This window comes from Trachypithecus francoisi, unplaced genomic scaffold, assembly GCF_009764315.1.
Source record: "Trachypithecus francoisi isolate TF-2019V2 unplaced genomic scaffold, Tfra_2.0 Lachesis_group4, whole genome shotgun sequence".
Classification (NCBI taxonomy): Eukaryota; Metazoa; Chordata; class Mammalia; order Primates; family Cercopithecidae; genus Trachypithecus; species Trachypithecus francoisi.
Genome location: NW_022681469.1, coordinates 152,213,832 through 152,236,064, shown reverse-complemented (window position 1 = coordinate 152,236,064; position 22,233 = coordinate 152,213,832). Strand labels below are relative to the sequence as shown.

Here is a 22,233-nt window from a genome sequence, read left to right as displayed (position 1 = left end):
TTATTTGCATTTGTAGGGTTTCTCTCTAGTATGAATTATCTTATGTTTAGCAAGACTTGAATGCCTCATAAAAGCTTTGTCACATTTTTCACATTTGTAGGGTTTCTCTCCAGTATGAATTCTCTTATGTGTCTTAAGGGTTGAGGAGCAGCTAAAAGCTTTGTCACATTTTTCACATTTGTAGGGTTTCTCTCCAGTATGAATTCTCTTATGTATCTTAAGGGCTGAGGAGCAGCTAAAGGCTTTGCCACATTCTTCACATGTGTAGGGTTTCTCTCCAGTATGAATTCTCTTGTGTTCAGTGAGGGCTGAGGATACGCTAAAGGCTTTGCCACATTCTTCACATTTGTAGGGTTTTTCTCCAGTATGAATTCTCTTGTGATTAGTAAGTGTTGAGGAGCGCCTAAAGGCTTGGCCACATTCTTCACATGTGTAGGGTTTCTCTTCAGTATGAATTCTCTTGTGTCTAGCAAGGTTTGAGGGCCACCTAAAGGCTTTGCCACATTCCTCACATCTGTAGGGCTTCTCTCCAGTATGAATTCTTTTATGTGCAGTAAGGTTTGAGGAGCGGCTAAAGGATTTGCTACATTCATCACATTTGTAGGACTTCTCCCTGGTATGAATTATCTGATGTTGATTTAGGTGTGAAAGCATGCAAAATGATTTGTCATATTTTTTACATTTCAAATGTTTCTTTCCAGTGCATCTTGTTTCATGTCTATTGCAATTTGAAAATTTACCAAAGACTTTGACACATTTATGAGTCTGAAATATTTTGTTTTGGGTATTTGACAAACATCGGTTAACTTCATTATAACCTCCTTTGTGCACCTCACACTCACCCACACTTTTACAGCATTTTTTTAATTGTAAATTCTCATGTCCACATTTTCCATATGTTCTCGGTATTACTGTTTGGAGTGAATCTTTAATGCCCTGCTCTGGATGAAGTTCTCGGGTGAAAGGAGAACACATAACTGAAAGACAAAAATCACAAGTTACAGCACTTACTGGACTCAGATAAATATACTTTACAAATCGAATATATAAAATTATACAAGGCACGTTAGCAAAATGGCATATCAAAATACCACAGGCCACAATTCCTTCATAGATGTATAAATGTAACAACATCATAGTAATCAAAATACCTTTGTTGGAAATATAGAGTAAGTGTGTGCCCCATGTGAGCACAATGTCAAAAGCCATATATAGAGAAAAGAAAAGTCAGCAACATTTACCCAACACAGCCCTTCCTCATCCCCAATAGAAGAATATGGTGTCTTTAATGACAGCTTTAAGTCTTTTGAGATCAAAAGTGAATGTTACAACAGCAGAACTGCAGTACCAAGGATGGAAAATAGGTGTAGAAAGTAGTTATTGACTAGTAATAAGAAATATGAAGAAGTCTTTTAACTGAAAAATAAATAAAAAATTGCAGAGAAGACACATCATGAGAACGTATTTGGGAGACTCCCAGAACCTCTACCTAAGACAATTGGTTTCAGGCTATCCCAGAAAAGAGCTGCATTATAAAGATTGTGAAAGGTAGTTTTATGTTAATGTCTAAATCTTAACCAAAGATTATAATGCATACAAAGTATTTGGGCAACATGGTCCAATCAAAAAAATCAAAATTTTCAAAAGCAACTATAAAAATAAAGATGTATATATAAATTTATAAAATTTAAGATAATCCATATTTTGCTCAATGAGAAAAATGGAAAACCAGACATCAGATAAGTGAGAATATCAACAAAAGGCTTGGAATAATAAAAATAGACAATTGTGGAGGCAAAAAAGAATAACTGAAATAAATTTAAAGTATGAAAAAAGTAATGTAAAAAATGAAGAAACTAAACAAACAAACTAGGATATACACATATAAAAAGATCCATAACACATATTTAAGCAAAGTTTCAAAAGTCACAAACCAGAATACAATCTTGGGAGCTGCAAGATAAAAGTGAGGTATTATTTATAAGCCTAGTCCTCTGAGACAACCAGTGAATTTGTCAACAGAAACCTTGCAGGTCAGAAAAGAACTGTTAAATGGTCAAAGGCTGAAGAAAAAATCTTCATTGTAAGAATAATGTAACCAGCAAAAATATACTATAAAATAAATAAAAAATAAAGATCTTCCAGAAAAAACAAATGCTGGAAAAGCATATAAGTACTGCATGTGCCCTAAATAAAATGCTGAAAAGAGGTCTTTCAACTTAAAATAATAGACCAAAAAAAAATATAATCATATGAAAATACATGTTTTTGAAAAACATGCATATACACATACAAAAAAAAATCCATGGTATTATTGTGATGCTGCAGAAAACATTTTTATATATTCTGTAAAATTTGAAAGATATAAGCATAAAAATAATCATAAAACATAAAATGATACAATTAGCAACATCAATAAGAAGCATAGGGTAGATATAATGAGAACAAATTTTTCTATGCAACTGAAGTCAGTTTTTTTTTTTTTTTTTTTTTTGGAGACGGAGTCTCGCTCTGTCACCCAGCTGGAGTGCAGTGGCCGGATCTCAGCTCACTGCAAGCTCCGCCTCCCGGGTTTACGCCATTCTCCTGCCTCAGCCTCCCAAGTAGCTGGGACTATAGGCGCCCACCACCTCGCCCGGCTAGTTTTTGTATTTTTTTTTTTAATAGAGACGGGGTTTCACCGTGTTAGCCAGGATGGTCTCGATCTCCTGACCTTGTGATCCGCCCGTCTCGGCCTCCCAAAGTGCTGGGATTACAGGCTTGAGCCACCGCGCCCAGCCTGAAGTCATTTTTTTAACCAGGTTAAAATTTACTGTTGAAGCATTAACAGGTTTTATAAAATCTCTAATGTAGCACAAAGAAAAAATCTTTATAGACACACAAAAGAAATGTATATATTAATTTATAAAATTTAAGATAATCCATATTATCTTAAATGCTATTACTAGCATGAGATGTTACTAGTTACTAGTATGAGACAAAGACTGATTACTAGCATGAGACAAAGACTAATATTATATAATGGTAAAATGAGTCCATTTACTAGGAATCTATAACTATTATGTCTATCTATATGTATATGCATATACAACATCACAGCTTCAAAACGTATAAAGCAAATATTCACAAAAATGAAGCAAGAAATACAATAGCAACATAAAATTATAGACATTAAGACCTCACTTTCAATAATAAATTAAAAATTTAAATAAAAAAATCAAAAAACAGAAAACCTGAGGAACATTATATTGTGTATGAATTCATTTTGCAATGCTATAGAAAATAATCTTAGACTGGGTAATTTTTATTTTTATTTTTATTTTTATTTTCTTTTTGCGACAGAGTCTTGCTCTGTCGCCCAGGCTGCAGAGCAGCCGTGCAATCTTGGCTCACTGCAAGCCCCGCTTCCCAGGTTCATGCCATTCTCCTGCCTCAGCCTCCTGAGTAGCTGGGACTACAGGTGCCTACCACCACGCTCAGCTAATTTTTTTGTATTTTTAGTAGAGACGGGGTTTCACCGTGTTAGCCAGGATGGTCTTGATCTCCCGACTTCGTGATCTGGAGACTGGGTAATTTATAAAGAAAAAGATTTCTTTGGTTCACAGTTCAGTAGACTGTACAAGAAGTATATGCCAGCATCTGCTTCTGGTGAGGATATGAGAGAGCTCACAACTATAGCGGAAGGCAAAAAAGAACCAAATATGTCACATGGTGAAAGATGATGCAAGTGTGAGGTGGAGTAATCAGGTTCCTTTAAGCAACCAGCTCTCGTGAATTAACAGAGTGAGAACTCTATGATTACCAAGGGGATTGTGCCATGTCATTCATGAGGGATTTGTCTCCATGATGCAAACAGCTCTCATTAGGCCCCACATCCACCATTGGAGATTACATTTCAATATGAGATTTGGAGGGCATCTACACCATATCACAAACCAAAGAGGCTAAACAGACATGTACAGAACTCTCCAGTCAAAAGCAAGTGGATACACAATATTCTTATTTGCACCTGGTGCATTCTGTTAGAACACACAAGTCTTAGCAAATTTAAAAAGATCAGCCAGGTGCAGTGGCTCACAGGTGTAATCCCAGCACTTTGGGAGGCCAAGGTGGAAGGATCACTTGGGACAAGAAGTTTGATACTAGCCTTGGGAACATGGTGAGACCCTGTCTCTACAAATAATTAAAAATTAGCTGGGCATGGCTGGGCACGGTGGCTCACGCCTGTAATCCCAGCACTTTGGGAGGCCAAGGCATGTGGATCACAAGGTCAAGAGATCGAGACCATCCTGGCCAACATGGTGAAACCCCGTCTCTACTAAAAAATAAAAATAAAATAAAAATAAAATAAACAAAAAGCCAGTTGTGTTGGTGGACCCCTGTAGTCCCAGTTACTCAGGAGGCTGAGGCAGGAAAATCACTTGAATCTGGGAAGCGGAGGATGCAGTGAGCAAAGATTGCACTACTGCACTCCAGGCTGGGCAACAGAGCAAGACTCCATTTCAAAAAAAAAAAAAAAAAACATCAGCTGGGCTTGGTAGGGTTGGCCTGTAGTGCCAGCCACTCAGGAGGCCAAGGTGGAAGGATTACTTGAGTCCAAGAGGTTGAGGCTGCAGTAAGACAAGATTGTGTTACTGCACTACAGTCTGGGCAACAGAGTGAGAAACGCTGTGTCAAAAAAAATTTAAGAAAAGCAAAATCATACAGTGTTTGCTTTCTAATCAAAACTAAATAAAACTGAAAAGGAAAAAAGTAAAACTGGCAAATCAAAAATATATGGAAATAAACACATTCTTCAATATATTCTTGCAGAAGGTCACATAATTTAATTTAATATTTTTGCTCAAGGGTCAACATATTTAAGTGACAATTTAATTTGTTAAGATGTCAGTATAACCCACAGTGGTGAACAAACTTAATATAATCTGTATCAAAATTCCAAAAGTATATTTATTCCTGAAATATTGTTTAAAATTTTTTAATTTTATTATGAACTACATTTAGAGAAACGCACATGATAAACACAGAGGCATTATGCTCCATAATTTCAAAACACAATAAAAAGCTGCAATAACAGTAACTATGTGGTATTCACAAAAAGACAGATAAAGACATGATAAAATAGGGAGACCAGCAATGAACTCTTCTATGTATGACCAAATAATCTGCCACAAAGTTATAATCTGTTACTAGGCTGCCATGAGCAGACAATGGAGAAAATATCATACCTTCAACAGATAATGTTGAAAACTGGATATCTACATTGAAAAAATGAAGTTGAATACTTTAATCGCATCATATACAAAAGATATTTTAAACAAAATACTTAGACTAATAAAAAAACTAATGAAACTCTTAGAAAAAAATACAGTGGAAAGACATGACATTGGTCTTGGCACCATTTTCTTAGACATGCCATCAAATGCGTGAGCAACGAATAGGAGAACAGAAAACTTTAACCGGACTAAACTTCAAAATTTCTGCAATTAAATAAAACATTTAATAAAGTGACAACATAATTAATAGACAACAATAATTAACTAGACAACAATAATTAATGATTTAATAATCTAATAATTACTTGATTTAGAAATGAACAAATGAGCCTGGTGCAGTGGTTCACACGTAATCCCAGAACTCTGAGAGGCTGAGGTGGGCAGATCACCTGAGGTCAGGAATTTGAGACCAGCCTGACCAACATGGTGAAACCCATCTCTACTAAAAATACAAAATTAGCTGGGCATGGTGGCACATCCCTAATCCCAGCTACTCAGGAGGCTGAGGCAGAAGAATTGTTTGAATCTGGAAGGCAGAGATTGCCATGAGCCAAAACTGTGCCATTGCACTGCAGCCTGGGTAACAAGAGCAAAACTCCATCTCAACAAAAAGAAAAGAAAAGAAAAGAAAAAGAAATGGTACCAGTACCATGCTGTTTTGGTTACTGTAGCCTTGTAGTATAGACAGAGATATAGACCAATGGAACAGAACAGAGTCCTCAGAAATAATACCACACATCTACAGCCATCTGATCTTTGACAAACCTGAGAGAAACAAGAAATGGGGAAAGGATTCCCTATTTAATAAATGGTGCTGGGAAAATTGGCTAGCCATAAGTAGAAAGCTGAAACTGGATCCTTTCCTTACCCCTTATACGAAAATTAATTCAAGATGGATTAGAGACTTAAATGTTAGACCTAATACCATAAAAACCCTAGAAGAAAATCTAGGTAGTACCATTCAGGACATAGGCATGGGCAAGGACTTCATGTCTAAAACACCAAAAGCAACGGCAGCAAAAGCAAAAATTGACAAATGGGATCTAATTAAACTAAAGAGCTTTTGCACAGCTAAAGAAACTACCATCAGAGTGAACAGGCAACCTACAGAATGGGAAAAAATTTTTGCAACCTACTCATCTGACAAAGGGCTAATATCCAGAATCTACAAAGAACTCAAACAAATATACAAGAAAAAAACAAACAACCCCATCAAAAAGTGGGCAAAGGATATGAACAGACATTTCTCAAAAGAAGACATCCATACAGCCAACAGACACATGAAAAAATGCTCATCATCACTCGCCATCAGAGAAATGCAAATCAAAACTACAATGAGATACCATCTCACACCAGTTAGAATGGCAATCATTAAGAAGTCAGGAAACAACAGGTGTTGGAGAGGATGTGGAGAAATAGGAACACTTTTACACTGTTGGTGGGATTGTAAACTAGTTCAACCATTATGGAAAACAGTATGGCGATTCCTCAAGGATCTAGAACTAGATGTACCATATGACCCAGCCATTCCACTACTGGTATATACCCAAAGGATTATAAATTACTCTACTACAAAGACACATGCACACGTATGTTTATTGCGGCACTATTCACAATAGCAAAGACTTGGAATCAACCCAATGTCCATCTGTGACAGAGTGGATTAAGAAAATGTGGCACATATACACCATGGAATACTATGCAGCCATAAAAAAGGATGAGTTTGCATCCTTTGTAGGGACATGGATGCAGCTGGAAACCATCATTCTTAGCAAACTATCACAAGAAGAGAAAACCAAACACCGCATGTTCTCACTCATAGGTGGGAACTGAACAATGAGATCACTTGGACTCGGGAAGGGGAACATCACACACTGGGGCCTATCATGGGGAGGGGGGAGGAGGGAGGGATTGCATTGGGGAGTTATACATGATATAAACGTCATGCACATGTACCCTAGAACTTAAAGTATAATAAAAAAAAAAAAAAAAAAAAAAGAAAAGAAAAGAAAAGAAAAAGAAATGGTACCAGTACCATGCTGTTTTGGTTACTGTAGCCTTGTAGTATAGACAGAGATATAGACCAATGGAACAGAACAGAGTCCTCAGAAATAATACCACACATCTACAGCCATCTGATCTTTGACAAACCTGAGAGAAACAAGAAATGGGGAAAGGATTCCCTATTTAATAAATGGTGCTGGGAAAATTGGCTAGCCATAAGTAGAAAGCTGAAACTGGATCCTTTCCTTACCCCTTATACGAAAATTAATTCAAGATGGATTAGAGACTTAAATGTTAGACCTAATACCATAAAAACCCTAGAAGAAAATCTAGGTAGTACCATTCAGGACATAGGCATGGGCAAGGACTTCATGTCTAAAACACCAAAAGCAACGGCAGCAAAAGCAAAAATTGACAAATGGGATCTAATTAAACTAAAGAGCTTTTGCACAGCTAAAGAAACTACCATCAGAGTGAACAGGCAACCTACAGAATGGGAAAAAATTTTTGCAACCTACTCATCTGACAAAGGGCTAATATCCAGAATCTACAAAGAACTCAAACAAATATACAAGAAAAAAACAAACAACCCCATCAAAAAGTGGGCAAAGGATATGAACAGACATTTCTCAAAAGAAGACATCCATACAGCCAACAGACACATGAAAAAATGCTCATCATCACTCGCCATCAGAGAAATGCAAATCAAAACTACAATGAGATACCATCTCACACCAGTTAGAATGGCAATCATTAAGAAGTCAGGAAACAACAGGTGTTGGAGAGGATGTGGAGAAATAGGAACACTTTTACACTGTTGGTGGGATTGTAAACTAGTTCAACCATTATGGAAAACAGTATGGCGATTCCTCAAGGATCTAGAACTAGATGTACCATATGACCCAGCCATTCCACTACTGGGTATATACCCAAAGGATTATAAATTACTCTACTACAAAGACACATGCACACGTATGTTTATTGCGGCACTATTCACAATAGCAAAGACTTGGAATCAACCCAAATGTCCATCTGTGACAGAGTGGATTAAGAAAATGTGGCACATATACACCATGGAATACTATGCAGCCATAAAAAAGGATGAGTTTGCATCCTTTGTAGGGACATGGATGCAGCTGGAAACCATCATTCTTAGCAAACTATCACAAGAAGAGAAAACCAAACACCGCATGTTCTCACTCATAGGTGGGAACTGAACAATGAGATCACTTGGACTCGGGAAGGGGAACATCACACACTGGGGCCTATCATGGGGAGGGGGGAGGAGGGAGGGATTGCATTGGGGAGTTATACATGATATAAACGTCATGCACATGTACCCTAGAACTTAAAGTATAATAAAAAAAAAAAAAAAAAAAAAAAAGAAAAAGAAATGGACAAATGATTAAACTAAATTTTAATAAAACAGATATACACCCAGTTCCAAGATGGCCAAAAAGGAACAGCTCCAGTCTGCAGCTCCCAGTGTGATTGATGCAGAAGATGGGTGCTTTCTGCATTTCCAACTAAGGTGCCTGGTTCATCTCAATGGGACTGGTTAGACAGTGGGTGCAGCCCACAGAGGGTGAGCCAAAGCAGGGTGGGGCATCGCCTCCCCTGGGAAGAGCAAGGCATCGGGGGAATTCTCTTTCCTAGCCAAGGGAAGCCGTGACAGACTGCACCAGGAAAGTCGGGACACTGCCACTTACTGGGCTTTTCTAATGGTCTTAGCAAATGGCAAACCAAGAGTTTATATCCCGTGCCTGGCTCAGTAGGTCCCACACCCATGGAGCTTTGCTCACTGCTAGGGCAGTAGTCCAAGATCAAACTGCGAGGTGGCAGCCTGGCTGGGGGAGGGGCTTCCACCATTGCTAAGGCTTGAGTAGGTAAACAAAGTGGCCAGGAAGCTTGAACTGGGTAGAGCCCACTGCAGCTCAACAAGGCCTGCCTGCCTTTGTAGACTCCACCTCTGGGGGTAGGGTATAGCTGAACAAAAAGCAGCAGAAACTTCTGCAGACTTAAACGTCCCTGTCTCACAGCTCCGAAGAGAGCAGTGGTTCTCCCAGCACGGTGTTTGAGTTCTGAGAACGGACAGACTGCCTCCTCAAGTGGGTCCCTGACCCGTGTGCAGCCTAACTGGGAGACAACTCCCAGTAGGGGCCGACTGACACATAATACAGCAGGTGCTCCTCTGAGATGAAGATTCCAGAGGAAGGATTAGGCAGCAATATTTGTTGTTCTGCATTATTTGCTGTTTTGCAGTCTCCACTGATGATACCCAGGCAAACAGAGTCTGGAGTGGACCTCCAGAAAACTCCAACAGACCTGCAGCTGAGGGACTTGACTGTTGGAAGGAAAATTAACAAACAGAAAGGAATAGCATCCATATCAACAAAAAGGACATCCACACCAAAACCCCATCTGTAGGTCACCATCATCAAAGACCAAAGGTAGATAAAACCACAAAGACGGGGAGAAACCAGAGCAGAAAAGCTGAAAATTCTAAAAACCAGAGCACCCCTTCTCCACTGAAGGAACACAGCTCCTTGCCAGCAACAGAACAAAGCTGGACAGAGAATGACTTTGATGAGTTGACAGAAGTGGGCTTCAGAAGATCAATAATAACAAACTTCCCTGAGCTAAAGGAGGATGTTTGAACCCATCCCAAGGAAGCTAAAAACCTTGAAAAAAGATCAGATGAATGGCTAACTAGAATAAACAGTGTAGAAAAGACCTTAAATGACCTGATGGAGCTGAAAACCATGGCACAAGTACTACGTGACACATGCACAAGCTTCAGTAGCTGATTTGATCAAGTGAAAGAAAGGGTATCAGTGATTGAAGATCAAATTAATGAAACGAAATGAAGTGAGAAGAAAAATTCAGACAAAAAAAAGAGTAAAAAGAAACGAACAAAGCCTCCAGGAAATATGGGACTATGTGAAAAGACCAAATCTACGTTTGATTGGTATACCTGAAAGTGATGGGGAGAATGGAACCAAACTGGAAAACACTCTTCAGGATATTATTCAGGAGAACTTCCCCAACCTAGCAAGGCAGGCCAACATTCAAATTCAGGAAATACAGAGAATGCCACAAAGATACTCCTCAAGAAGAGCAACCCCAAGACACATAATTGTCAGACTCACCAAGGTTGAAATGAAGGAAAAAATGTTAAGGGCAGCCAGAGAGAAAGGCCGGGTTACCCACAAAGGGAAGCCCATCAGACTAACAGCAGATCTCTCAGCAGAAACTCGACAAGCCAGGAGAGAGTGCAGGCCAATAGTCAACATTCTTAAAGAAAAGAATTTTCGGCCGGGCGCGGTGGCTCAAGCCTGTAATCCCAGCACTTTGGGAGGCCGAGACGGGCGGATCACGAGGTCAGGAGATCGAGACCATCCTGGCTAACACGGTGAAACCCCGTCTCTACTAAAAATACAGAAACTAGCCGGGCGAGGTGGCGGGCGCCTGTAGTCCCAGCTACTCGGGAGGCTGAGGCAGGAGAATGGCGTAAACCCGGGAGGCGGAGCTTGCAGTGAGCTGAGATCCGGCCACTGCACTCCAGTCTGGGCGACAGAGCGAGACTCCGCCTCAAAAAAAAAAAAAAAAAAAAGAAAAGAATTTTCAACCCAGAATCTCATATCCAGCCAAACTAAGCTTCATAAATGAAGGAGAAATAAAATCCTTTACAGACAAGCGAATGCTGAGAGATTTTGTCACCACCAGGCCTGCCTTACAAGAGCTCCTGAAGGAAGCACTAAACATGCAAAGGAACAACTGGTATCAGCCACTGCAAAAACATGTCAAATTGTAAAGATCATTGATGCTAGGAAGAAACTGCATCAACTAACGGGCAAAATAACCCGCTAACATCATAATGACAGGATCAAAATCACACCTTACAATATTAACCTTAAATGTAAATTAGCTAAATGCCCCAATTAAAAGACACAGACTGGCAAATTGGATAAAGAGTCAAGACCCATCAGTGTGCTGTATTCAGGAGACCCATTTCACATGCAGAGACACACATAGGCTCAAAATAAAGGGATGGAGGAAGATCTACCAAGCAAATGCAAAGCAAAAAAAAGCAGGGGTTGCAATCCTAGTCTCTGATAAAACAGACTTTAAACCAACAAAGATCAAAAGAGACAAAGAAGGCCATTACATAATGGTAAAGGGATCAATGCAATAAGAAGAGCTAACTATCCTAAATATATATGCACCCAAAACAGGAGCACCCAGATTCATAAAGCAAGTCCATAGAGACCTACAACGAGACTTAGACTCCCACACAATAATATTGGGAGACTTTAACACCCCACTGTCAACATTAGACAGATCAACGAGACAGAAGGTTAACAAGGATATCCAGGACTTGAACTCAGCTCTACACCAAGCAGACCTAATAGACATCTACAGAACTCTCCAAGTCAAATCAATAGAATAGACATTCTTCTTAGCATCACATCACACTTATTCCAAAATTGACCACATAGTTGGAAGTAAAGCACTCCTCAGCAAATGTAAAAGAACAGAAATCACAACAAACTGTCTCTCAGACCACAGTGCAATCAAATTAGAACTCAGGATTAAGAAACTCACTCAAAACCGCACAAGTACATAGAAACTGAACAACCTGCTCCTGAATGACTACTGGGTACATAATGAAATGAAGGCAGAAATAAATATGTTGTTTGAAACCAATGAGAACAAAGACACAATGTACCAGAATCTCTGGGACACATTTAAAGCAGTGTGTAGAGGGAAATTTGTAGCACTAAATGCCCACAAGAGAAAGCAGGAAAGATCTAAAATCGATACCCTAACATCACAATGAAAAGAACTACAGAAGCAAGAGAAGACAAATTTAAAAGCTAGCAGAAGGCAAGAAATAGCTAAGATCAAAGCAGAACTGAAGGAGATAGAGATACAAAAAAAGGGTTCAAAAAAATCAATGAATCCAGAAGCTGGTTTTTTGAAAAGATCACCAAAATTGATAGACCACTAGAAAGACTAATAAAGAAGAAAAGAGAGAAGAATCAAATAGACAGAATAAAAAATGATAAGGGGGTATCACCACTGATCCCACAGAAATACAAACTACCATCAGAGAATACTACAAATACCTCTACGCAAATAAACTAGAAAATATAGAAGAAATGGATAAATTCCTGGACACATACACCCTCCCAAGACTAAACCAGTAAGAAGTTGAATCCCTGAATAGACCAATAACAGACTCTGAAATTGACACAATAATTAAAAGCCTACCAACCAATAAAAGTCCAGGACCAGACTGCTTCACAGCCGAATTCTACCAGAGGTATAAAGAGGAGCTGGTACCATTCCTTCTGAAACTATTCCAATCAATAGAAAGAGAGGGAATCCTCCCTAACTCATTTTGTGAAGCCAACATCATCCTGATACCAAAGCCTGGCAGAGATACAACAAAAAAGAGAATTTTAGACCAATATCCCTGATGAACATCGATCCAAAATCCTCAATAAAATACTGGCAAACCGAATCCAGCAGCACATCAAAAAGCTTATTCACCATGATCAAGTGGGCTTCATCCCTGGGATGCAAGGCTGGTTCAACATACACAAATCAAGAAATTTAATGCATCACATAAACAGAACCAAAGACAAAACCACGTCATTATCTCAATAGATGCAGAAAAGGCTTGACAAAATTCAACAGCGCTTCATGCTAAAAACTCTCAATAAACTAGGTATTAATGGAATATATCTCAAAATAATAAGAGCTATTTATGACAAACCCACAGCCAATATCATACTGGATGGGCAAAAACTGGAAGCATTCCCTTTGAAAACTGGCACAAGACAGGGATACCCTCTCACCACTTCTATTCAACATAGTGTTGGAAGTTCTGGCCAGGGCGATCAGGCAAGAAAAATAAATAAAGGGTATTCAATTAGGAAAAGAGGAAGTCAAATAGTTCCTGTTTGCAGATGACATGATTGTATATTCAGAAAACCCCATTGTCTCAGCCCCAAATCTCCTTAGGCTGATAAGCAACTTCAGCAAAGTCTCAGGATACAAAAATCAATGTGCAAAAATCACAAGCATTCCTATACACCAATAACAGACAAACAGAGAGCCAAATCATGAGTGAACTCCCATTCACAACTGCTACAAACAATAAAATACCTAGGAATCAAACTTACAAGGGACGTGAAGTACCTCTTTAAGGAGAAGTGCAAACCACTGCTAAACGAAATCAAAGAGGACACAAACAAATGGAAGAATATTCCATGCTCATGGATAGGAAGAATCAATACTGTGAAAATGGCCTTACTGCACTGCCCAAGGTAATTTATAGATTCAATGCCACTTCTATCAAGCTACCATGACTTTCTTCACAGAATTGGAAAAAACTAAAGTTCATATGGAACCAAAAAAGAGCCTGCATTGCCAAGACAATCCTAAGCAAAAAGAGCAAAGCTGGTGGCATCACGCTACCTATACTACACTACCCTATACTATACTATACTATACTATACTATACTATACTATACTATACTATACCACAAGGCTACAGTAACCAAAACAGCATGGTACTGATACCAAAACAGAGATATAGACCAATGGAACAGAACAGAGCCCTCAAAAATAACACCACACATCTACAACCATCTGATCTTTGACAAATCTGACAGAAACAAATGGGGAAAGGATTCCCTATTTAATAAATGGTGCTGGGAAAACTGGCTAGCCATGTGTAGAAAACTGAAACTGGATCCCTTCCTTACACCTGATACAAACATTCATTCAAGATGGATTAAAGACTTAAATGTTAGATCTAAAACCATAAAAACCCTAGAAGAAAACCTAGGCAATACCATACAGGACATAGGCATGGGCAAGGACTTCATGACTAAAACACCAAAAGCAATAGCAACAAAAGCCAAAATGGACAAATGGGATCTAATCAAACTAAAGAGCTTCTGCACAGCAAAGGAAACTACCATCAGGGTGAACAGGCAACCTGTAGAATGGGAGAAAATTTTTGCAATCTACCCATCTGACAAAGGGCTAATATCCAGAATCTACAAAGAACTTAAACAAACTTGCAAGAAAAAAATTAACCCCATCAAAAATTAGCCAAAGGATATGAATGGACACTTCTCAAAAGAAGGCATTTATTTATGCAGCCAACAGACACATGAAAAAATGCTCATCATCACTGGTCATTAAAGAAATGCAAATCAAAACCACAATGAGATACCATCTCACACCAGTTAGAATGGCAATCATTAAAACGTCAGGAAACAAGTGCTGGAGAGGATGTGGAGAAATAGGAACACTCTTACACTGTTGGTGGGACTGTAAACTAGTTCAACCATTGTGAAAGACAGTGTGGCAACTCCTCAAGGATCTAGAACTAGAAATACCATTTGACCCAGCCATCCCATTACTGGGTATATACCCAAAGGATTATAAATCATGCTACTATAAAGACACATGCACACGTATGTTTATTGCAACACTATTCACAATAGTGAAGACTTGGAACCAACCCACATGTCCATAAAGGATAGACTGGATTAAGAAAATGTGGCACATATATGCCATGGAATACTATGCAGCCATAAAAATGGATAAGTTCATGTACTTTGTACGGACACAGATGAAGCTGGAAACCATCATTCTGAGCAAACTATCACAACGCCAGAAAACCAAACACCCCATGTTCTCATTCACAGGTGGTAACTGAACAGTGAGAACACTTGGACACAGGGCAGGGAACATCACACACCGGGGCCTGTCGTGGGGTGGGGAAATGGGGGAGGGATAACATTAGGAGAAATACCTAATGTAAATGACAAGTTAATGGGTGCAGCAAATCAACATGGCACATGTATACATATGTAACAAACCTGCACATTGTGCACAGGTACCCTAGAACTTAAAGGATATATACACACACACACACACACACACAAATGGGAAGAAGCACTTGAAAGGTTGCACAGAATTAGTAATTTATAGAAAAATGCAAAACAAAGTCACAATACAAAACAAAATTACCTTACATCAATTACAATGGCCACTATAAATTTTTTTAAAACACCAACTATGTTGATAATATAAAGAAATTGAAACCTATGTAAGCTGTTGATGAGAAAAGAGATGCAGCCATCATAAAAATATCATAAATGTTCTTCAAATAATTAAAAATGAAATTATCATATAATACAGCAATACCATTTATGAATCTATATCTAAAACATACAACACAGTAAAATGAAGACATAAGCAGGCCGGATGTGGTGGCTCAAGCCTGTAATCCCAGCACTTTGGGAGGCCGAGACGGGCGGATCACGAGGTCAGGAGATCCAGACCATCCTGGCTAACAAGGTGAAACTCCGTCTCTACTAAAAAATGCAAAAAACTAGCCGGGCGAGGTGGCGGGCACCTGTAGTCCCAGCTACTCAGGAGGCTGAGACAGCAGAATGGCGTAAACCCGGGAGGCAGAGCTTGTAGTGAGCTGAGATCCAGCCACTGCACTCCAGCCTGGGTGACAGAGCAAGACTCTGTCTCAAAAAAACAAAAACAAAAACAAAACAAAAACAAAATGAAGACATAAGAAATACCCTGCTTGCATATCTCCCCACAGCAAGTATTACAACCCAGCCTCTAAATAAATAAATAAATACATATATAACAATTAAAAAATGAAAAAAAAATTGTAAAAAACTTTAAACTATATTTCACGGCTATAGTAATAAAAAACAGAATGGTCTGTGTAGAAAAGTGGACAACCATCAATGAAACAGAAATCACTATTCTCACACATTTTAGACATGATGCAAAAAAAAATTTTTTTAACTGTTTAAACATAAGAGTTTCTCAAAAATACACAGATATTAGTGTGTCCCCAAAAGCAATGGCAAAGCAGTCAGTTTTTTTCAGTCCCTGATAAGCCACAGAGAAAACTTTGGCTCACACTGTGAACTTGAAAAAAGATTATTGAAGAGAAAGCAGAATCCATGGAGAATTTGACAGCATGGGGCAGAAGGTGTCCCTATGTGAGAGCAAAAGAAAAAAGTGACTTGAGCTTCTCAGAAACTCTTTCCATCAAAGCACAGTTCCCCAGACCACATTTTAAGGGCTGGCTCTCTCCTTGATTTGTGTACCTCTCATCTGTGTCATCCGCTTCATTCACTTTCACCTACCTGGCTGTTTGGCTACCATCTCATTTCTCTTTATATTCCAAGACTCTTTATTTTGCTCCAGACAGGTGATCAAGTCTGGCTTAGAGTCAGCAATACCTGTTTTATTAAGAAAAAAAAGTAACATAAATCTTGCTGAATTCTTTAACTACCAACCTAGTATTATGCTTAGTAAAGAGGATATAATAGAAAATTCTAGAAAATTAATATTGATTCATAACAGAACTTTCTTTTTTTTTTTTATTTATTTTTTTTTATCATACTTTAAGTTCTAGGGTCATAACAGAACTTTCTACAGATTTAGAAAATACTTTAAAATTGTGGGTCCTTAATTTCACTACTCAGTATTACTGAATTAAACATTGGTGGTGGCAACTGAATTCTAAGGCATGGGAAACGCTATTTTACGCCATGACATTTTTGGAATTGCCACTAACCTAGAGCAAAAGATACATAAGCTCAGGAAAGGGAAAAGTTCAGGTCAAGATAAAACATTGTGAAGAATTTGTTCTACACCAATGAATCCCCAAGATTTTCTTAAAATTGGAGAGCTAAAATATATTCATGCAAAGCAGAAATTACCAAAATTATCTTAGAAAAGAGAGAAAGGCAATATATTAGGAATTGTGTATTGAAATTTTCCTCACCCAGGAAGACCAGGTTTCTGTAGTTGTCTAACATCACATCTCTATATAAATTCTGCTGAGCATGATCCAGGCATTGCCATTCCACCAGAGAGAATTCTATAGCTATGTCTCTGAATGTCAACAGTCCCTGAAAAAACAAAACAAAACAAAACAAAAGAAACCACTCATGAGCACACAAACAGTTACCATGTGTCTGTAGGCAGAGATTTGTATTTGACTTAAGAGAGTAAAAAGAAGTGGTTTTCACTTATAAGAGTGACTAAAATTATTTAACAAGATAATTTTTAACACTGAAGTATTCTCTAACTCTGAGAAAAGAGAATAGCATAAGACCCACAATACAACTGTAGATTTGATACTTTTCTGGATGATAAATTATAAAATTAAGGGCATCAACATAGACATGTCTTTTTTTTATATTTTTCTTTTCTTCTTTTTTTTGAGACCAAGTCACACTCTGTTGCCCAGGCTGGAGTGCACTGGCATGATCTTGGCTCAGTGCAACCTCCACCTTCTGGGTTCAATCAATTCTCCTGTCTCAGCCTCCCAAGTAGCTGAGACTACAGGCATAAGCCACCATGCCTGGCTAATTTTTGTAATTTTACTAGAGATGGGGTTTCTCCATGCTGGCCAGGCAGGTCTTGAACTCCTGACCTCAGGTGATCCACCCACCTTGGCCTCCCAAAGTGCTGGGATGGCAGGCATGAGCCACCTCACCTGCTGGACATATCTATTTTTGAGTGCTATATTTACATCATACAGAATAAGTGGTGTGTATTTCTCAGATAGAACAGTCATGATGCGTTGGAAGGTACCTCTCAAGTCTTAATATGTGCAATAAACTAAAGATCTTGTGCAGGTTTTGTTTCAGGAGATTTGGGATAAAGTCTGAATTTCTGAATTTTTAGCAAGCTCACCAATGTTTCTAGCCTACTAAGAGTATTTTGTCAAACATCCAGTAAGTGGCAGAGTCTGAGTTTTTCCCAGTTTCTCTCATCTGTAAATAAAGATAAGAGCCTTCATTTTTAAAAGACAAATATATGCAAAAGTCATCGAAAAAGAAAGGACAACTTCCAGATTAAATGTGATGGTTTATGCACTTCAGCTAGAAAATCTCCTAAGTGAACTTAATAATTAAGAGAATAATAATTAATAGTGGAAAAAATGTCATTGAGATCTTGAACCAAGTGAATAACATTGTTATTAACTTTATTAGGACACATTTGTATTATGTACTGATGGACACAGGCCACAACATCACTGCTGTGGTATTTCTCGCCTTTCAGAAAAGTAAATTGTAATCCAAATTTAATTATATGTATGTACATATACTTTTTTTTTTTTTTTTTTAGAGATGGAGTCTCGCTCTGTCACCCAGCCTGGAGTGCAGAGGTGCAATCTGCAATCTCATCTCACTGCAACCTCTACCTCCTGAGTTCAAGCAATTTTCCTGCCTCAGCCTCCCAAGTAGCTGAGATTACAGATGTGTGAAACACACCTGGCTAATTTTTGTTTGTTTGTTTTTTCTGTAGAGATGAGGTTTCACCATGTTGGCCAGTCTAGCCTCGAACTCCTGACCTCATGTGATCCGCCTGCCTCGGCCTCCCAAAGTGCTGGGATTACAAGCCTGAGACACCATGCTCAGCCTAAATTTAATTATAAAGAAACATCAGTTTTATGCAAAGTCAAAGATGCAGATAACTTCCCTGTGCTGTAATTTTTAACAGTAATTTTAAGTAGTCTTTCTTTAGCACCCTGGAGAGCAAGTATCTCCTAATAGTTTTTTCAGAACTTTCTGGGTAATAAATGCCATTCTGTTTAAATGAGCATATTCTAAATCCTGTTCTGCCTGGAAATAATAGAGCACACAGATGAAACCCCAACAGGACATGTTTCACTTTTCATTAATATCCAAAGACTACTGTGTTTCCCCAGTAGAAATATTGAGTATTTACACCTTCTCACGTTCAACAGCTACAATGGGAACATTTTAAATATTGCAAGCCATAAATTTGTAGTAAGAATTCTACATGGCATACAAGAATCCAAGATGAAGAAAATGTATAGAACGTTATGGCATATAGAGAAAGTATTTTTTTTCAGAACCCCTTGCCTATCATAAAAATGACAAAAATACAGTTGAAACAAACTCATTAGGGATCAACAGTACAAGTAGAGAAGTAAACATTTGCAAGTTCCGAACAGATGGCATTGCCAAAGGCAGAATGGACACCACGCTTAATCTGAGACATGCTTGCCTGAGAAAAAGTGATTTTTTTCTTTTCCTCCTCTTTCTCTGAAATGTATTTTCAGACAAGATGCTCTGGACATATTAAACCCGCATCTTGAGAGTATGCCTTTAAAGCACAATCTATTCACCTGCTACCACTACACACACCCACGGGCAGAAAGACCGAGACTTGAAGAAAACATTCACCAATTTTTGTTGCTTATAACTGAAAAGATTTAAGAGCAATGGGAGAACAATGAGCTCCTCCATAACTATTAAAATATAAGTTTCTTTTTCCCTGCCCTCCCGTATCAGACACCAGCAATCTTCTTTACAGTAATGGGAGCATGAACTGCACTGACCTTTTCCTACCAAACGGAAACAGGGCAGGCAGTGCAGCCTTCCTTAGATGCGAAGGTTGAACTAAACTCTCCTGAATGTATCTTGAATCCCTCAAGTGTATAAGTTACTTGGTAATCTCGGCCCTGCTTTATGCAAAGTGATTCTTCAGGATCCAAAAGGGTCCAGGAATGGGCTTTTTCAACAAGTCCCCTGTAAATGCTGATTGTGCTTTCCCAGACACATTATTAGCATTAGCGAGAAAAGCAGGCACAGCAAAGAGTCCTTTACACCCGCCACATCCGTCACAATACACATACTTGTGATACAAATAAAGACAACCAACCACCATGCTGAAATATTACATTTTTTGTTGGCTTTTTTAAGTTTACAGGGACAGGCCGGGCGCGGTGGCTCAAGCCTGTAATCCCAGCACTTTGGGAGGCCGAGACGGGCGGATCACGAGGTCAGGAGATCGAGACCATCCTGGCTAACACGGTGAAACCCCGTCTCTACTAAAAATACAAAAAAACTAGCCGGGCGAGGTGGCGGGCGCCTGTAGTCCCAGCTACTTGGGAGGCTGAGGCAGGAGAATGGCGTAAACCCGGGAGGCGGAGCTTGCAGTGAGCTGAGATCCGGCCACTGCACTCCAGTCCGGGCGACAAAGCGAGACTCCACCTCAAAAAAAAAAAAAAAAAAAAAAAAAAAAAAAAAAAAAAAAAAAAAAAAAAAAAAAAAAGTTTACAGGGACAACAGAAGGCAGCAATGTCTGAGTAAGTCTGCACCTGGGAAACATGTACACATGTACTAATAAAATGTTTATTAAGCAGGTACTATGTGCTCAGGAGCATATCAGAGAACACTGTGTTGGGAATGACACATTTTGTGATTTAATTTTCATAGCACCCTGGGAGTTGGTACTAAGTATTGAATAATTTTTAGCATTTAGATTAAGAGCACAGCATTTTTTTCTTCTTATGTTTCTCTATCATTACTTTTAAAAAGAAAATGTATAGAATAGTAATTCAATACAATAGCACAAAAAACATATGAAATTATACAATTACATAAAAATTGAGTAATCATCTTCCAAATGGCTACTTTGTAAATAATGAAATCAAGGCAGACATAAAAAAATTTTTTGAAACTAGTTACAGCCAAAATACAACATACTAGAATCTCTGTTACAGCTAAGGCAGTGTTAAGAACAAAATATGTATCACGAAACACCCACATCAAAAAGTTAGAAAGATCTCAATTTAAAAATCTAATGTTAAAAGAATTTCAAAAGTAAGATCAAACCAACTTCAACGCTCGCGAAAACAAGAAATAACCAAAATCAGAGCTGAGACATAAATAGTACAAGGGGTTGGGCGCTGTGGCTCACTTCTGTAATTCCAGCACTTTGGGAGGCCAAGGTGGGCAGATCACGAGGTCAGGAGTTCGAGACCAGCCTGGCCAACATGGTGAATCCCTGTGTCTACTAAAAATACAAAAATTAGCTCGGCGTGTGGCACATGCCTGTAATCCCAGCTACTCGAGATGATGATGCAGGAGAATTGCTTGAAACTGGAAGGCGGAGGTTGCAGTGAGCCAAGATTGCACCACTGTACTCTAGCCTGGACAATAGAGTGAGACTCTGTCTTAAAAAAAAAAAAAAAAAAAAAAGTTCAATGAAACCAGAAGTTGCTTTGCATAAAGCAGGGCCGAGATTACCAAGTAACTTATACACTTGAGGGATTCAAGATACATTCAGGAGAGTTTAGTTCAACCTTCGCATCTAAGGAAGGCTGCACTGCTTGCCCTGTTTCCGTTAGGTAGGAAAAGGTCAGTGCAGTTCATGCTCCCATTACTGTAAAGAAGATTGCTGGTGTCTGATACGGGAGGGCAGGGAAAAAGAAACTTATATTTTAATAGTTATGGAGGAGCTCATTGTTCTCCCATTGCTCTTAAATCTTTTCAGTTATAAACAACAAAAATGGGTGAGATGAGGCGCTGGGAGTGCAGAGCTGCCCAGCATCTTACGGTTCGAGGGGACTAAGAGCCGAGCTGGGCCAAGGAGGATATAGGTCCTCAGACTTCAGAGCGAACTGTGAGGAAGTCTGGATCCTGCTACAGCCACTTTCAGGTGGTTCCAACCAGCTTCCGCCCCTCTCTCAGATGACAGACCCAGCACTCACCATTTCTCGGCTTCCAGGGGATTCCGGTCTTTTAGCCATGAATCTGCGAATACCTGCAGGACACAAAGCCACAGTCTTGGCCTCTAGGAGCAGAGGACGCAGAGCCGTGAAGAGAAGAACTGGAGCTCTAGACGCAGAGAAACACAAAGGATCCGGAAAACTACGGAAGCGTCCTGGTCTCTCCAGCTGCATGCCTGATTGGACAGTTTCTAGTCCACGGCCCCTGATTGGATGAGGTTTCAGGCTTCGTGCCTGAATGACGGAATATTTGATCACTGGGCTGAATGAAGCAAAAATAACAGCCTAGGCTGCGGCCTTTACAGGCAAGTCTTCTTCCCTGATCTCAGCCAGATCAAC

General features: G+C 39.1%; 1 protein-coding gene across 1 annotated transcript; it reads right to left on the bottom strand.

Moving 5' to 3' along the window:
* LOC117073560 (putative zinc finger protein 735) lies at positions 1 to 21,915 on the bottom strand. Its single transcript, XM_033194603.1, has 4 exons — positions 21,877 to 21,915; positions 17,128 to 17,254; positions 16,484 to 16,579; positions 1 to 977 (listed from the first exon to the last, which is right to left on the bottom strand). Exons 1-4 carry the CDS (start codon positions 21,913 to 21,915, stop codon positions 1 to 3), a joined length of 1,239 nt encoding a protein of 412 aa, XP_033050494.1.
* Between the last annotated feature and the right edge of the window lie 318 nt (positions 21,916 to 22,233).

Bases quoted from the DNA above. Each gene is read 5' to 3' on its own strand.
- LOC117073560 (XM_033194603.1), bottom strand. From the start codon at position 21,915: ATGGCTAAAAGACCGGAATCCCCTGGAAGCCGAGAAATG. The intron at 17,255-21,876 runs GTGAGTGCTGGG...TTGTTTTTTCAG, and splicing joins CCCCTGGAAGCCGAGAAATG to GGACTGTTGACATTCAGAGA. The intron at 978-16,483 runs GTAGGTGAAAGT...TTTGTCTTTCAG, and splicing joins GATGGTAGCCAAACAGCCAG to TTATGTGTTCTCCTTTCACC.